A 15,388-nucleotide genomic window follows, 5' to 3' on the forward strand; every position below is an offset into this window, starting at 1 on the left:
GTCTTTTTTCTTTTCCTTTTTTAGAGACTGGGTCTCACTCTGTTATCCAGGCTGGAGTGCAGTGATGTGGTCATAGCTTACCTCAGCCTTGAACTCTCAGGCTCAAGCGATCCTCCTGTCTCAGCCGCCTCCTGAATAGCTGGGACTACAGCACGTGGCTAATTTTTAAAATCCTTTTGTAGAGACAGGATCTCACTATGTTTCTCAGGCTGATCTTGAACTCCTGGCCTCAAGAAATCCTCCCACCTCTACCTCCCAAAATGCTCGGATTACAGGCATGAGCCATGGTGCCCAGCCACCTCTGGTCTTCCCTCAGCTTGCTTTCGTTAAAGAACAAACGTATGCCACTGGGCGTGGTGGCTCATGCCTATAATCCGAGCACTTTGGGAGGCCGACGCGGGCGGATCACGAGGTCAGGAGTTTGAGACCAGACTGGCCAACGTAGTGAAACCCGCTCTCTACTAAAAATACAAAAATTAGCCAGACATGGTAGCATGCACTTGTAATCCCAGCTACTTGGGAGGCTGCAGGAGAACTGCTTGAACCCGGGAGGTGGAGGTTGCAGTGAGCCAAGATCACACCCACTGCACTCCAGCCTGGGCAACAGAGAAAGACTCCATCTAAAAAAAAAAAAGAACAAACATATGCCTTGCAAAATGCTTTTAAGCATTTTTAAGGAGAAGTTATTGGGGGAAGCAAATGTCATGAAATCAGAAGAGGATGGAGAAGGTGATGCATGCACACAGTGGAAGACTCACAGTAACACAAAACCAGACATACAGAGAGCACCCACATGGATGAGTCTCAGGCACCACGTGGAGGAACAAAACCAGACACGGAAGTACCAGAAGGGGCAATATTAGCCTATGAGGGTAACAACAGAACAGTAGCTGCCTCTAGGCATGGGCATTGGGTGTCGGGGGACCCCAGGGAGGCTTCAGGGGTGAGGAAATGTCCTACATCTCAATGTGGGCTGTAATGACACAGGTGCATACATACATCAAATTTCACCAAGCTGTATTCTTCAGCTTTTTGTGCACCTTACACACATCATTGTGGTTGTTTTATACTTCAGTAAAAAAAGAAAATGGAAAGGAAATTGACATTTCTTGGTTCTTGCTGTGTGCTAGGCACTGACTTGGTCTGCACTTAAAGAAACCATTCACTTAATGAGCAGGTACTGTGTCCTAAGTACTATGTAGGTTCTGAGGACTCAGCAATTAATAAGAAAAATTAGGCACAGTCCCTGCCAGATGGTGCTCACAGTTAGTGTAGGAGCCAGCATCAAATAACCACACGCACAGAAGGAAAGTGACCACAGCAACAAGTAAAGGGCAGCGCAAGTGTGTAGAAGAAGGACCACGTCCTAGTCTAGGGGGTGAGTCAGAAAGGCTTCCCTTGGAGATCAGGTTTAGACAGAGGTCTCAGTCTGAGAAGGAATAAACAGCTGAGGGGCAGGGGCTGGGGAGAAGGGCACGTCATGCGAGGGAACAGCATGTGCGAAGACCCTGTGGCAGGGAGAGGCGTGGCACGTTAAGGAGGGCAGGGAACAGGGCCCAGTAGGGCACTGCTGATGTGAGAGAGCAGGGGGCCTGAAAACAACCATGTGCAGATGGGGAAACTGAGGCTGGAGAGGGGAGGTGGCTGCCCCAGGCCCCTAGCAAGTGCAGTGGGGGCTAGAAGCCAACTTTGTGTGCCCTCTCTGCTCCTCAGACAGAAAGGTTGTCTGTGCGAATGTGGGCAGGAGAGGCCGTCTTGGTTCCCATCAGGGACAAGAGGCCGGGCTGTGGCCGCCTGCCAGCTGCCCTCACTCTCCTGGTCTCTCAGTTCCACAGGGCCTGTGGACAGGGGTGGCTATGAGATCCTGCCCCGAAGAGCAGTACTGGGATCCTCTGCTGGGTACCTGCATGTCCTGCAAAACCATTTGCAACCATCAGAGCCAGCGCACCTGTGCAGCCTTCTGCAGTGAGTTCTGGGGCCTGAGCCGAGGGGACAGTGTGATCACCCTCCTCCTTTCTCCCTAGAGCACCCTCTGGCCCCACAGTCAGGTGGCTGAGGAAAGGGTGGCAGGAGGAGATGTACAGTGTGGCACCTCTTACCCCTCCACCTTTCTGCTTTGGTCACACAACCTCCTTTCAGTGTCTCAAACACAGTCCATTCTTTCCTGCCTCAGTTCCTTTGCACATGCTATTCCCGCTGCCTGGAACGCATTCCCTCTATCATCTTCCCTCAGCTCCCTCCTACTCAACCTTCAGGTCTCAGCCCAAACGTCAGGGGTCTCCTCTGACCACCCAGTAGAACTAGGCCCTCCCTTGTCACTGTGTGTTGTTACATTCTTTTGAAACTTTTTATTACAGAACTTATCACACATGTACATAGAGAGGACAGCACAATGACGCCCTCTGCACCCATCACCAGCTTCACAAATTGTTTAATATCTGCCTTGTACTTTCCCAACCAATTTTTTTGACTTGTGTATTTTATTTTATTTATTTTATTTTTTATTTTTATTTTTATTTTTTGAGATGAAGTTTCGCTCTTGTTGCTCAGGCTGGAGTGCAATGGTGCGATCTTGGCTCACCGCAACCTCCACTGCCCGGGTTCAAGTGATTCTCCCTCCTCAGCCTCCCGAGTAGCTGGGATTACAGGCATGTGCCACCACACCCGGCTAATTTTGTATTTTTAGTAGAGATGGGGTTTCTCCATGTTGGTCAGGCTGGTCTTGAACTCCTGACCTTAGGTGATCCACCCACCTCGGCCTCCCAAAGTACTGGGATTACAGGCGTGAGCCACTGCGCCCAGCCTGCCTTGTGTATTTTAAAGCACAGCCAAGATCTCATATAATTTTACCTGCAGATACTGGACCACGAAAACCTGTGAAACATAATCCAAATATCCTATCACTGCCAGCAATAATTTATTAACATCATCTAATACTCAGGCCATATCCAGTTTTCCCTGATTGTCTTGAAAATTATTCGTTGCTTGCTGTTCTTTTTCATAACCTGTTCTTTTCCTTGATAGAACTTACCACAATTTGCTGTTTTGTTCTTTTGTGTGTATGTGTTTTATGTCTGACTCAACCACTAGACTGGGAGCTCCCTGGCAGGGGAACCATGTCTGACTTGAGCCTAGCACAGTGCCTGACACATAGTAAGTCCTTCATGAATACTTATTGAGGGGAACTCAGAGAGGCTGAGTGACTCACCCAAGATCACCCAGTTTAAAAGTGGAGATGTCACAGCAACATCCTGGTTTGAACCCAGGATTCCGACTCCTAAATCATGACCTGAACCACTACCCATTAATGAATTAAAACATTCATTGGTTCATCCCACAAACATAGATGGAGTGCTCCAGCCCCATGGAAATAGGAATCTGCCGTGGCCCTTCAAAGACAGTGTCATCTAATGGGAGAAATGACTATGTGTCAAGGTAGAAAGCCACAGTTGGGAGAGACCCCCTTCAGCTAAAGGTCTGGGGAGCAGGGAGGTGTCCCTAGAGGAAGCACCATCAGAGGCAGATTGTTAAGAGGTCGCAGAATGCGGAAATCAGATGGGCACCTGGAAGAAAGGGCACTATGAGCAGAGGCTCAGAGGAGGGAAACACAGTGGGGAGGACTGAGTCCCAGGCGGGGGAGGGGAGGGGTGTGAGGTCAGGCAGGGAGGGGTGTGAGGTCAGGCAGGGAGGGGTGTGAGGTCAGGCAGGGAGGGTCAGTGGGCTGGGGCACTCAGGCACCACCTGCAACAGCACCACCTGCAACAGGAAAGGAGGTCACAGAAAGCCCCAAGGACACCAATGCTGGGCTAACCCTGTGTGATGCAGAGTGGAGGTGTCGCTTTCTGTGCGGTTCAGGGGCGCCCTGGGGATAGGGCAGGGACAGAGCAGGGGAGGTCACTGGCCCTATGTGGGCCATCTGAGTTTTCCCTAAGGTCCCAATTCCGTGATCTTTTAGTTCCTTCCTTTACTCTGTCAAAGACACAAGAACGGATCTGTTTGCTTTGTGAAGAGGCTCAAATGAATATTCTACTTAAGCCTTCCATTACGTGAGCATTTAGTATGTGCCAGGCACTGTGCTGGGCCCTACAACTCTGCCAACAACCCTACGAAGAAGTCAGTACTGTTATTTTCCCTATGTTGGAAATGAGGAAACTGAGGCATGGAGAGGCTAAGACCACACTGCCTGCAAGTGGTACAGCCAGGGATGGCCCCAACTGAAATTTGGTTCTGAAATTTGGGTTCTTATCCACTATCCTGCACTGTCTCCGAAATGTGTCCTTAAAATATATGTGTGAGCCACATATATTTTATTTATACATATTTATTTATTTATTCATATTTACGAAGTCAGGACATCTCAAAAGCCATACCTTATTCTAAAGACAAAGGAAACTTGCCTTTTTCACATAAAAACTTCCATGTAGAAATATTTGGAGGCTAGACCAGATGCGGTGGTTCATGCCACCTGTAATCCCAGCACTTTGGGAGGCCGAGGCAGGCAGATCACCTGAGGTCAGGAGTTCACGACCAGCCTGGCCAACATGGCGAAAGTCCATCTCTACTAAAAATACAAAAATTAGCTGGGTGTTGTGGTGGTCGCCTGTAATCCCAGCTACTCGGGAGGCTGAGGCAGGAGAATTGCTTGAACCTGGGAGGCAGAGGTTGCAGTGAGCCGAGATCGTGCCATTGCACTCCAGCCTGGGTGACAGGAGCGAAACTCCTTCTCAAAAAAAAAAAAAAAAAAAATTAGAAAGAAATATTCTGAGACTTTAGATAAGATAATTGATTGTTCCAAATAGGTTTCTTTATGCATTCAAAGTTGGGTCCACTGTGCTCTCTTAAGGCAAGTGTGATTTGGCTTTAGTTTCCTTGGCTTCTGTGCCTTGGCACTGATACTTGTGTAAGCTGCTGTAATTCTCATCTAGTATTAAGACAGAAGAAACACTATTCATGTGAACTTTTCCACCTTCCTTCCAGCCCCCTCCCCTAGCTTGTCAAAGAGGATTCTGGCTTTTCCCCTTCTTTCCTTATGCTGATTTGAAATATATTTCTCCTTGATGAGGCTTGAAAAATGCAAGTAAAAGTCTTATGTAACAATGTAATCCAGATCTAAATTTTAAATGATAACTGAAAATCTTCATATGTTTGGAAACTAAGAAATGCACTTGTAAATAACCCATAGGTCAAAGAAAAAATAATAATGAAAAATAAGTGCATTTTGATCTAGGTAGAGGAAAAATACTACACATCAAAATGCAATGCAGCTAAAATAGTACTTAGAGGACAATGCATAGTCTTCAATGTGTATATTGTAAAAGTACTTGGCTTACTCTGGAATTGCCTTCTGGAATTTTACTGTATTTTTTTTTTTAACTTTGATGTCCTTTGTGGTCAAACCCAGAGTTCCTGTTAGTCTGTGTCACCCAGCAGTATCATGAATTTCTCTCTCCCAGGGTCACTCAGCTGCCGCAAGGAGCAAGGCAAGTTCTATGACCATCTCCTGAGGGACTGCATCAGCTGTGCCTCCATCTGTGGACAGCACCCTAAGCAATGTGCATACTTCTGTGAGAACAAGCTCAGGAGCCCAGTGAACCTTCCACCAGAGCTCAGGAGACAGCGGAGTGGAGAAGTTGAAAACAATTCAGACAACTCGGGAAGGTACCAAGGATTGGAGCACAGAGGCTCAGAACCAAGTCCAGGTAAGCCACCCAAGGCAAACCTGCATGGTGTCACGCAGGGTGAGAAAGCGTGGGAGGCCTGATGCCAGGCCTAGAACAGGAGAGTCCACAATGCATGAAGCCCAGAGTCCAAGCAAATGGCCAGAAGCCAGGGAGATCATCCCAGGATAAAAAAAAACAATGTAGGCAACATTTCCAGAAGTCTGTGGACAAGAAGAAAGCAGGAGAAAGGACCTGCCATGTGAGGAAGAGCCTTGCACTAGAGGCTGCCGAGGCTGTGCCAGTCATTGAAGCACAGGCACAAGTAAGCAGCAGACCCACCTGTGTGAGCACCTGAGCAGCAGCCACCACCTGCCCTCCACCAGTGCTGCAGACTCCATCTTTTTCTATTATTATTTTATTTATAATTTCAACTTTTATTTTAGATACGGGGGTACATGTGTAGGTTTGTTACATGGGTATGTTGCTTGATGCTAAGGTTTGAGGTACAAATGGTCTTGTCACCCAGGTGGTGAGCATAGCACCCAATAGGTAGTTTTTCAGCCCTTGCCCTCTCTCTCTGCCTCCCCCTTCTAGTAGGCCCCAGTGTCTGTTGTTCCTGTCTTTATGTCCATCTGTATTCAAACACTTAGCATTTCACTTATAAGTGAGAACATGTGGTATTTTCTGTTTCTGCATTAATTCACTTAGGATAATGGCCTCCGGTTGCATCCATGTTGCTGCAAAAAACATACTTTTCTTTTTATGGCTGTGTAGTATTTCATTGTGTATATTTACCACATTTTCTTTATCCAACCATCGATGGGCACCCAGATTGATTCCATGTCTTTGCTATTGTGAATTGTGCTGTGATGAACATACGTGTGTATGTGTCTTTTTGGTAGAATGGTTTATTTTCCTTTGGATATATACCCAGTAATGGGATTGCTGTGCTGAACGGTAACTCTGTTTTAAGTCCTCTGAGGAATCTCCAAACTGCTTTCTACAGTGGCTGAACTAATTTACATTCCACCAACAGTGTATAAGCGTTCCCTTTTCTCTGTAGCCTCACCAGCATCTGTTGTTTTTTTACTAACAATAGCCATTCTTACTGGTGTGAGATGGTCCCTCATTGTGGTTTTGATTTGCATTTCTCTGATGATCAGTGATGTTGAGCATTTTGTCATGTTTGTTGGCTGCTTGCATGTCTTCTTTTGAAAAGTGTCTGTTCATGTCTTTTGCCTATTTTTTAGTGGGGTTATTTGTTGTTTGCTTTTTGAATTGTTTAACTTCCTCATAGATTATGGATATTAGACCTTAGTTGGGTGCATAGTTTGCAAACATTTTCTCCCATTCTGTAGGTTGCCTGTTTACACTGGTAGTTTATTTTGTAGTGCAGAAACTCTTTCATTTAATTAGATCCCACTTGTCAATTTTTGTTTTTGTTGCAATTGCTTTTGAGGACTTAGTCATAAATTCTTTCCCAGGGCCAATGTCCAGGATGGTATTTTCCAGGATTTCTCTAGGATTCTTATAGTTTAGGGTCTTACATTTAAATCTGTAATCCATCTTGCATCTATGTTCCTCAGGGATATCAGCCTGTGGTTTTCTTTTTGTTGTTGTTGTGTCTTCGCCAGGTTTTGGTACCAGAGTGAAGCTGGCTTTCCAGAATGAGTTAAAGGAGACCCTCCTTGATTTTTTGGAATAGTTGCAGTAGAATTGGTACCAGCTCTTCTTTGTGCATCTGCTAGAATCTGGCTGTGAATCCATCAGATTCCATTTAGAGGCAAAAGAGGCTTCCTAAGAAAGAGAAGGGAAAGGTATCACTAAAAAAGTTTATGTAGTTCATTAACAACTGCCAGAGGGAAAAAAATTGTAAAAAGAGAAGGCTCAGCATGGTGACTCATACCTGTAATCCTAGCACTTTGGGAGGCAGAGGCAGGCGGATCACTTGTGGTTCGGAGTTCAAGATCAGCCGGATCAACAAGGGGAAACCCCATCTCTACCAAAAATACAAAAATTAGCTGGATCTGGTGGTGCACACCTGTAGTCCCAGCTACTTGGGAGGCTGAGGCAGGAGAATTGTTTGAACCCAAGAGGTGAAGGTTGCAGTGAGCCAAGATCGTGCCATTGTACTCCAGCCTGAGGGACACAGTGAGACTGTGTCTCAAAAAAAATAATAATAATAAAATAAAATAAAAATAAAAAGAATAAAAAATAAGTAAAGAAAATGAAAAAACTTATGGCTGGAGATGGCCACTTTGGACATGGGAAGAAGGGTCCTGTTGAGCTGGGCATCTGGTAAGTGCCAGGCATCAGAAATGATCTAATTAATCCTATCCCAGCAAACACCTCTTTTTGCACCTGCCCTGCTCTGTGGCATCAGAAAGGACAGAAGAGGGATGCCGTGTGGATCCATAAACACTAGCGATGGCATCTGCCCTGCTTTCAGCCTGTCCTGCTCTTCTTGGGGCTGATTGGTTCCTTTCCTTTGCAGTGACTTTCCTGTGATAACATCATTTCCATGAGGCCAGGTCCCAGGGCTAAGGTCCCATGGGCAGGGCCTGTGTGCCTGATGATGGAGGTTGCCCAGCACCCTGTTGTCCCTGCTTAGCCTGGCATCTCCTGCTCTCCTGTCAGTTAGCTGCTGCTGCCTAACAAGCCATCCCCAAATGCGGAGGTGTGTGCTTTCTCCCGAGTCAGGGGTTTGGCTGGGCTCAGCTGTGCCAGGCTGGCTCTGCTCCATGTGCCTCTCATCCTCCTCCTGGGACAAGTGGGCTGGCCAGGTGCGTCCATCTCATGACGATACAGGAGTGCAGCAGACAGTAGCACGCAGTCCTCTCGCCACCTAGGCTGGTAACTTACACTTCATCACCGCCGCTGCATTTCTTTCCATTCACAGTGCCAGCGGATTCAGGGGAGGGGAAACAGACGTCACCTCTTGGTGGAAGGAGCAAGCTGGGGGAGGGGGGAAACCTGTAGCCATGGTGAATTCAAGGCCATTTTTAATCTAGCACAGCCTCTCCTGAGGGGAAGAAGTGCAGATTCACAAGGAGGGGGTGTGGATACAGAGGGGCTGAAGAGCCCAGCCACAGATGCGAGGGGCCATGCCTGCCGCCCTGGTGTCTGGCCACCTGCGCACCTTCCCTGCATCCAGTGATGCATTTGAAACTTCCTGCAAACCTGGAACATTGCCCACCTCTGATGCAACAGATTCCCCCGTGGGTCATTCCTAGCCATCTCACAGATCTAGAGAGTGAGTCTCAAATTTGGAGTGACTTGCTGACAGTCACACAGGGAATGCGTGGGTGAGCTGGGATTTGAGCACAGTCTGGGGGTTCCAAAGTTTGTCCCCTCTGCAATAGCAAAATGACCCAGAGTGGCGTCTGCAGGCTATTGCTCCTTGGCGGTGAACTGTTGCCCCTGGGACAAGGTTAGCCACTTCATGTGTGTGACCATCAGCCAAGCCCCCTTGCCAGAGGGCACTAGGCAGAACCTCGGAGCCTCATCTTGGCTCCAGGGATGGAGCCCAAGGCTGTGAGCATTGGGGGCTGTGTGAGGATGTGTTGGTGCCAGTGGGGTCGGCATTACCATGCCTCACCCTACATCAGCTGCCACACTTGTGCCATGGCGCGGCTTTTGGTGGCTCTGTGACTGTCGCTGTGCACTGCCCTACCCTGCCCTTTATTTCTCCAGGGGCCCAGGGTTAAGGTCTGTTCTGTTCTGACTTCTGATGCCTGCATGGGCTGGTGGGGCAGGAGGGGAGCTTGCTGTGGATTGCAAACAGGAAGTACAGAGCCACATGGCCAGGGGAGGGACCCAGAGGTGGACCTATTCAAGGGCAGAGAGCAGAGGACACCATGTGACCAAGTTGTCCAGCTGCACACGGTGGAAGGGCTCACCTGTTCTCTGCCCCCTTCCGTGGGCTCCCTGAATTCTGCCGTTCCCTGTCTCCAGCCCTGCCAGGTCCCACCTCACCCTGACTCCAGGTTTCTCTTGCATCCCATTCAGAACTGCCACTCCTTAGTGGGACCTGGAACTGTGGCAGGCTTGCTGTGCATGGGGAGTGGGGAGAATGAGGCAGTTCCTGTCCCAGACCCATGGAGCTCACTGTCTCGTGGAAGGCCAGGCAGTGGACAAGCCACGCAGATGACAAATTCCTCTCAGTGCACGGGGGCCACGTAACCCAGCTGCAGGTGACACGGGGACAAGGAAGGCTTCCCCGAGGAGGAGTCTTTAGGGAAGGCTGGGGTGCGGGTGTGGAGTGTGGAGCCAGACCCCTAGTTATGTCCCTCACAAGCTGTGTGACCTGGAGCAAGCTACCGACCCTCTCTGAGCCTTAGTTCTGTGAGGCTGGAGTTGTTCGCCTTCATAGAGCTGCTGTGAGGGTGATTTGGGAGAATATGTTTTTGGGGGAGCATGTGCTCTGTGCGCTGGAACTGCTCATTCAAAAAGCAACTATGTTGAAGCCACACGGTGGAGACAGGGTTCCAGACAGAGGCAACAGCAGGTACAGGTGCTGCTAGGAGCAGAGAACTGTGCCGTTGGGAGGCTGTGAGGGGCTCTGTGCTGGAGGCTGGGATAAATCCCTTCCTCTCGGGCTCCCAGCCTGCAGGAGTGTGGTGGCCACTCCACAGAAGCAGGAGGGACCCCACCCCAGATCTGCTTTGAAGTTAGAGACTGACCGCTCCACATGCTCACCAAGAGAGCACAGAAAGCCCTGCTGCTCACACATGGGGCTTGGTGGGGAGAGCAGGGCAGGCTCCCAAGCTGGACTGAAAATGGCTTGAGATGTTGAGCAGGAGAGGAGACTGGCGTGGGGTTCTACTGCGACGACTCCAGGCCGACGCGAGGAGCTTCCTGCCCGGGCTCCGGGGCAGGTGCAGGGAGTGTCTGTGTCTCCCTGAGGGGAACAGGTGGCCCAGGCAGCCTGCCCTACTGGGTGGGGCTGCTCATCTGTCCGGCAGAAGACGAGGAAAAGCACCAAGGGCAGGACCCTGTCCCCCAACATGGGGGTTGCAGAGGACTGAGTTGGGAAGAGCAAGGATTCAGGGGCAGCTGGAGATGGCACTAGGAGGGACCAGATGCCAGATGACAGAGGGCCCTATGTGCCAGGCTGGGAGGCTGATGTCCTGCTGGGGGCAGGGGCAGCCATGGGAGAAGGGGTCAGAGCAGGGCTGTGGGGAGAGCTCTCTGTTGCCCCTGGATGGTGGCGATGGCAGCAGGGGCCCTGTGAGAGGCTACTTCTGGCAATAATAGGAACCAGAGACCTGGGAGGGGGACAGAGGGACAGTGCATTGGCATGAGATTAGAACTGGAGGGAGAGGTGCTGGCATGTGATCAGCCATGGAACTGCTCAGCCTCTGTGTCCTGCAGACATTGGGGGTGCCCGTGACCCCTTCTGGGAATAAGGTCAGAACTAGGCCTCCTGGGCTTGTGGCTGCATCACTCCCATCTCTGCCTCTGTCTTCACATGGCTTCTCTCTCGTGCCTGTGTCTCTTCCCTTCTCTTCTTGTATAAGGACACTTGTCACTGGATCGGGACACTTGGCACCAGATCCGGACACTTGGCACCAGATCCTTATCTTCATGTTGTGACCTTGCGTGGCTCTGTGGGGAGGCGGGGTTCAGCTAGGCGGGTCTTCTGCTGCTCTTGCTTGGGGTCTGTCATGCAGATGGTGCTGGGGATAGAGCCATTGGAGGCTCGACTCTGATGCTGGGATATTCAGGCCTTGCTTCTCCTTCAGCTGATCTCAGGGCCTGCCCCTCTCCACTGGGACTCTCCAGTTGGACTTCTCGAGTGGTGGCTCAGGCCCAAGGGAGCAAACACCGAGGCTGTCAGGCCTTCTTGAGGCAGAGGCCCGGAGTGGCACAACCTCGCCCCCATGGCACTCTCCTGGATAGGATGAGGCCCAGCCCAGCCCAGATGGTCCACAGGGCATGATGTCGGGTGACTGTGCTCTGGGTGTGGTCTCTGAACACTTGCATGGTCTCTGAACAGTTGGGTTTCAGAATCTTATGATGAAATGTTTGAAATATGCACGAATGTTTAGTTTTCCTCCTTGAATCAACGCCGTTCATTTCCGCTTAGTAACAACTTGTAGCCTGGCATTCTGTCTGTGCTCTGAGGGCTGGTAGCGTCTCCCCTGCTCATGCCTCCAGGGCAGTGTTTGCATTTGATTTGAGAGGTGAATAGGAGCAGGTAAGCCTTGGATATGTGGCACCAAGTTTGCAGGTCCTGGGGTCTTTGCTTTCCTCCGTTAGGCCTCTCTGAGCTCTGGGCACTGGACAGAAGGACAGCCACTGACTGGCGGAGTGACACGAACTCACCCCAAGTTCCCATCTCCCCCCTGTAAATGTCAGAGTGACACTGATGACCCCTAAGAGTCCTGGCAGCTCTGTCACTTTATGAGATTCCTGAATCTAAAAGCGTGTGTGAGGAAGACGGGCAGTGCCAGCCCTGGGGCCGCTGTGTGGCCCACGGGCTTGGAGCACCGGCCTGGGAATTGGTGAGACCGGCTCCCGGGTGCAGGTCTAAGACCGAGAACAATATCTTAGACACTCAGTTTTGTCATCTGTAAAATGGAGTGTGAACGGCAGATGCTATGCAACACAGTCCAGCAGGTCCTCAAAAAACGAAACAGAGTTATTATGTGACCCAGCCATTCTTCTCCTAGGTATACACCCAAGAAAATGGAAAACATCCATCCACACAAACATGTGGATGTGAATGTTCACAGCAGCGTCATTCACAATAGCCAGAAAGTGGAAGCAACCCAAATGCCCATTCCCTGTTGAATGCGTAAACAGATGTGGTCTGTCCATTCCGCCTAAAGAGAAACGAAGGTCTAATACACAGCACGGCAGGACATGGTGGACCTTGAAAACTCAAAGCCAAGTGCAAGGAGCCAGGCATAAAAGACCACGTGTTGTATGATTTCATTAATATGAAATGTCCGGAATAGGCAAATCCACAGAGACAGAAAAGAGATGAACAGTTGCCAGGGGCTGGGAAGAGGGAATGGGGAGTGACTGCTGATGAGACAGGGTTTCTGTTTGGTGATAAAAATTGTCTCCAATTAGACAGTTGCCATTGCTGCACAACCTTGTGATGTGCTAAAAGCCACTGGTTGTACACTTTAATACGGCAATTTGATGGTATACAAATTCTATCTCAGTATTTTTAATGGGGGTAGTTGTCTGCCATCAGAGCGGGAAGATGAAGGGGGTGCTGTAGGGGAAGTGCCCGGCACAAAGTGGGACTCGCTCTTCTTGACATGTCATCTTAAATCTGGCTCATCTGTCTTTCCACCCAGCGCCTAGAGGATGCCCAGCTCCAGGGACAAGGAAGAGCTTTTGGGATAAGGAGAACTTCCAAGGGGAGGGCTTTCACCTGGGCTGAGTCTGTCTCTGGCATCCAAACCTGGAGGCACAAGTCCTGAGTCATAGGGTGGCCAGGTGCCCTGATGCCCAAAGCCCTCCTGGTTGGCACCTGCTGTCCTGGTCTCAGTGTAACGTCGCCTGTCCTACTCTCAAACACAGTGGGCCCTCTGTGTCGTGCGACCCATGTCTGTGGATTCAACCAACAGCAGCTGGAAAACACTCAGAAAAGATAGGGGATAGTTGCATCTGTACTGAACCTCTGCAGCCATTTTTTCTCATTGTTATTCCCTAAACAATACAGTATAACACCCTTCTACATGGCATCTATATTGTATTTGTTATTATAAGTAATCTAGAGATGACTCTAATCGTATAGGAGGATGTGCATAGGTTATATGCAAATGTGAGGCCGTCTTGTATCAGGCACTTGGACATCTGCGGATTTTGGTATCTGTAGGGGATCCTGGAACCAGTCCCCCATGGATACCAAGGGACGACTGTAAACGCTCACTCAGGAAGCTTTCTCCTTGGAGGAAGGGCCCAGTTCAGGATGCACAGAGACATGCTCCCTGGAGCATCGTCTGTTCGTCTGTCGATTCACCCATCAGCCCATCTCCAGCGCTGTCCCAATTACAGCCCTAGCAAGTGGAGACAACAAGAAGGCCTAGCTCACGTTTCCAGCTTTGAGGCCTTAGAAAGTTGCTGCCAGGATGGGGGAGTGGATCAACTTCCTCCAGGATCCAGAGAGCATCCCAGCAGCCTCAGGGTCAGAAAAAGAGCCCAGCCTCTCCAGGAGCCAGACAGGCTCACAGCAGGGGGATGGGGGGATGTGGATTGCTTGAGCCTAATGACGGGAAGAGGAGAAGGCACTGCAGAGAGGGGTCTCACGCTGTCTTGCAGCTCTCCCGGGGCTGAAGCTGAGTGCAGATCAGGTGGCCCTGGTCTACAGCACGCTGGGGCTCTGCCTGTGTGCCGTCCTCTGCTGCTTCCTGGTGGCGGTGGCCTGCTTCCTCAAGAAGAGGGGGGATCCCTGCTCCTGCCAGCCCCGCTCAAGGCCCCGTCAAAGTCCGGCCAAGTCTTCCCAGGGTGAGTGCATGAAACTGGGGTCCTCGCCCTTCTCGCTGCTTGGGTGACAAGCCTCGGGCCATCCCTCGGTCCTGTCACTGCCCCTACTTCTAGGTGGAGAGGCCCAGGGCTCATCCCTGTTACTTGCTATACCTTGATAAAATCAGGTTAAGACATCCTGGCAGACAGATACCTGGGAGAGTGGCACCCGGGAAGGGTGGGTGTGGGGTGCCGGTCTTCAGGTTTGCCTGGGCCCAGGATTCTCCAGATGCAGAGCCTTCAGGGCTAAGCCCAGGAGGAGGTGTCCCCTTGGGGGGCGTGGCAGGCTCGGTGCTGGACAGAAGTGAGAGCCAAGAATTGCCTGCCCACCCCTGCCCCGGCACAGGTTCTGATCAGCAACTGGCGGACACTGACACCTGTCTGGGGGCGTTCTACGCTGGTGATTGCCCTTAGCTCCTGGGTCGGGGGAGAGTGCGGCTGCCCACACCGTCACCCCTACCCTAGTGCAGGGCCAGGCCTGGCCCACGCCCTCCACTCTCGCCTCTGCAGATCACGCGATGGAAGCCGGCAGCCCTGTGAGCACATCCCCCGAGCCAGTGGAGACCTGCAGCTTCTGCTTCCCTGAGTGCAGGGCGCCCACGCAGGAGAGCGCAGTCACGCCTGGGACCCCCGACCCCACTTGTGCTGGAAGGTGGGGGTGCCACACCAGGACCACAGTCCTGCAGCCTTGCCCACACATCCCAGACAGTGGCCTTGGCATTGTGTGTGTGCCTGCCCAGGAGGGGGGCCCAGGTGCATAAATGGGGGTCAGGGAGGGAAAGGAGGAGGGAGAGAGATGGAGAGGAGGGGAGAGAGAAAGAGAGGTGGGGAGAGGGGAGAGAGATGGGGAGAGAGATATGAGGAGAGAGAGACAGAGGAGGCAGAGAGGGAGAGAAACAGAGGAGACAGAGAGGGAGAGAGAGACAGAGGGAGAGAGAGACAGAGAGGAAGAGAGGCAGAGAGGGAAAGAGGCAGAGAAGGAAAGAGACAGAGAGGCAGAGAAGGAGAGAGGCAGAGAGGGAGAGAGGCAGAGAGGGAGAGCGGCAGAGAGACAGAGAGGGAGAGAGGGACAGAGAGAGATAGAGCAGGAGGTCGGGGCACTCTGAGTCCCAGTTCCCAGTGCAGCTGTAGGTCGTCATCACCTAACCACACGTGCAATAAAAGTCCTCGTGCCTGCTGCTCACAGCCCCCGAGAGCCCCTCTTCCTGGAGAATAAAACCTTTGGCAGCTGCCCTTCCTCACTG

At 51.0% G+C, this 15,388-nt stretch overlaps 1 protein-coding gene across 2 annotated transcripts in view; it reads left to right on the plus strand.

Moving 5' to 3' along the window:
- Nucleotides 1-15,388, plus strand: part of TNFRSF13B (TNF receptor superfamily member 13B) — a 35,300-nt gene extending 19,912 nt beyond the window's left edge. Inside the window, exons 2-5 of one of the 2 annotated variants that reach the window (XM_001161361.7) lie at nucleotides 1,828-1,965; nucleotides 5,454-5,699; nucleotides 13,941-14,126; nucleotides 14,655-15,388. In XM_001161361.7, coding sequence (XP_001161361.3) covers nucleotides 1,828-1,965; nucleotides 5,454-5,699; nucleotides 13,941-14,126; nucleotides 14,655-14,905 — 821 coding nt within the window. In that variant the 3' untranslated portion in view covers nucleotides 14,906-15,388. The remainder of the gene's footprint in view (nucleotides 1-1,827; nucleotides 1,966-5,453; nucleotides 5,700-13,940; nucleotides 14,127-14,654) is intronic. The other variant, XM_016932352.4, reaches the window with a different exon arrangement.

The sequence above is a fragment of the Pan troglodytes genome, chromosome 19 (genome assembly GCF_028858775.2).
Source record: "Pan troglodytes isolate AG18354 chromosome 19, NHGRI_mPanTro3-v2.0_pri, whole genome shotgun sequence".
Lineage (NCBI taxonomy): Eukaryota > Metazoa > Chordata > Mammalia > Primates > Hominidae > Pan > Pan troglodytes.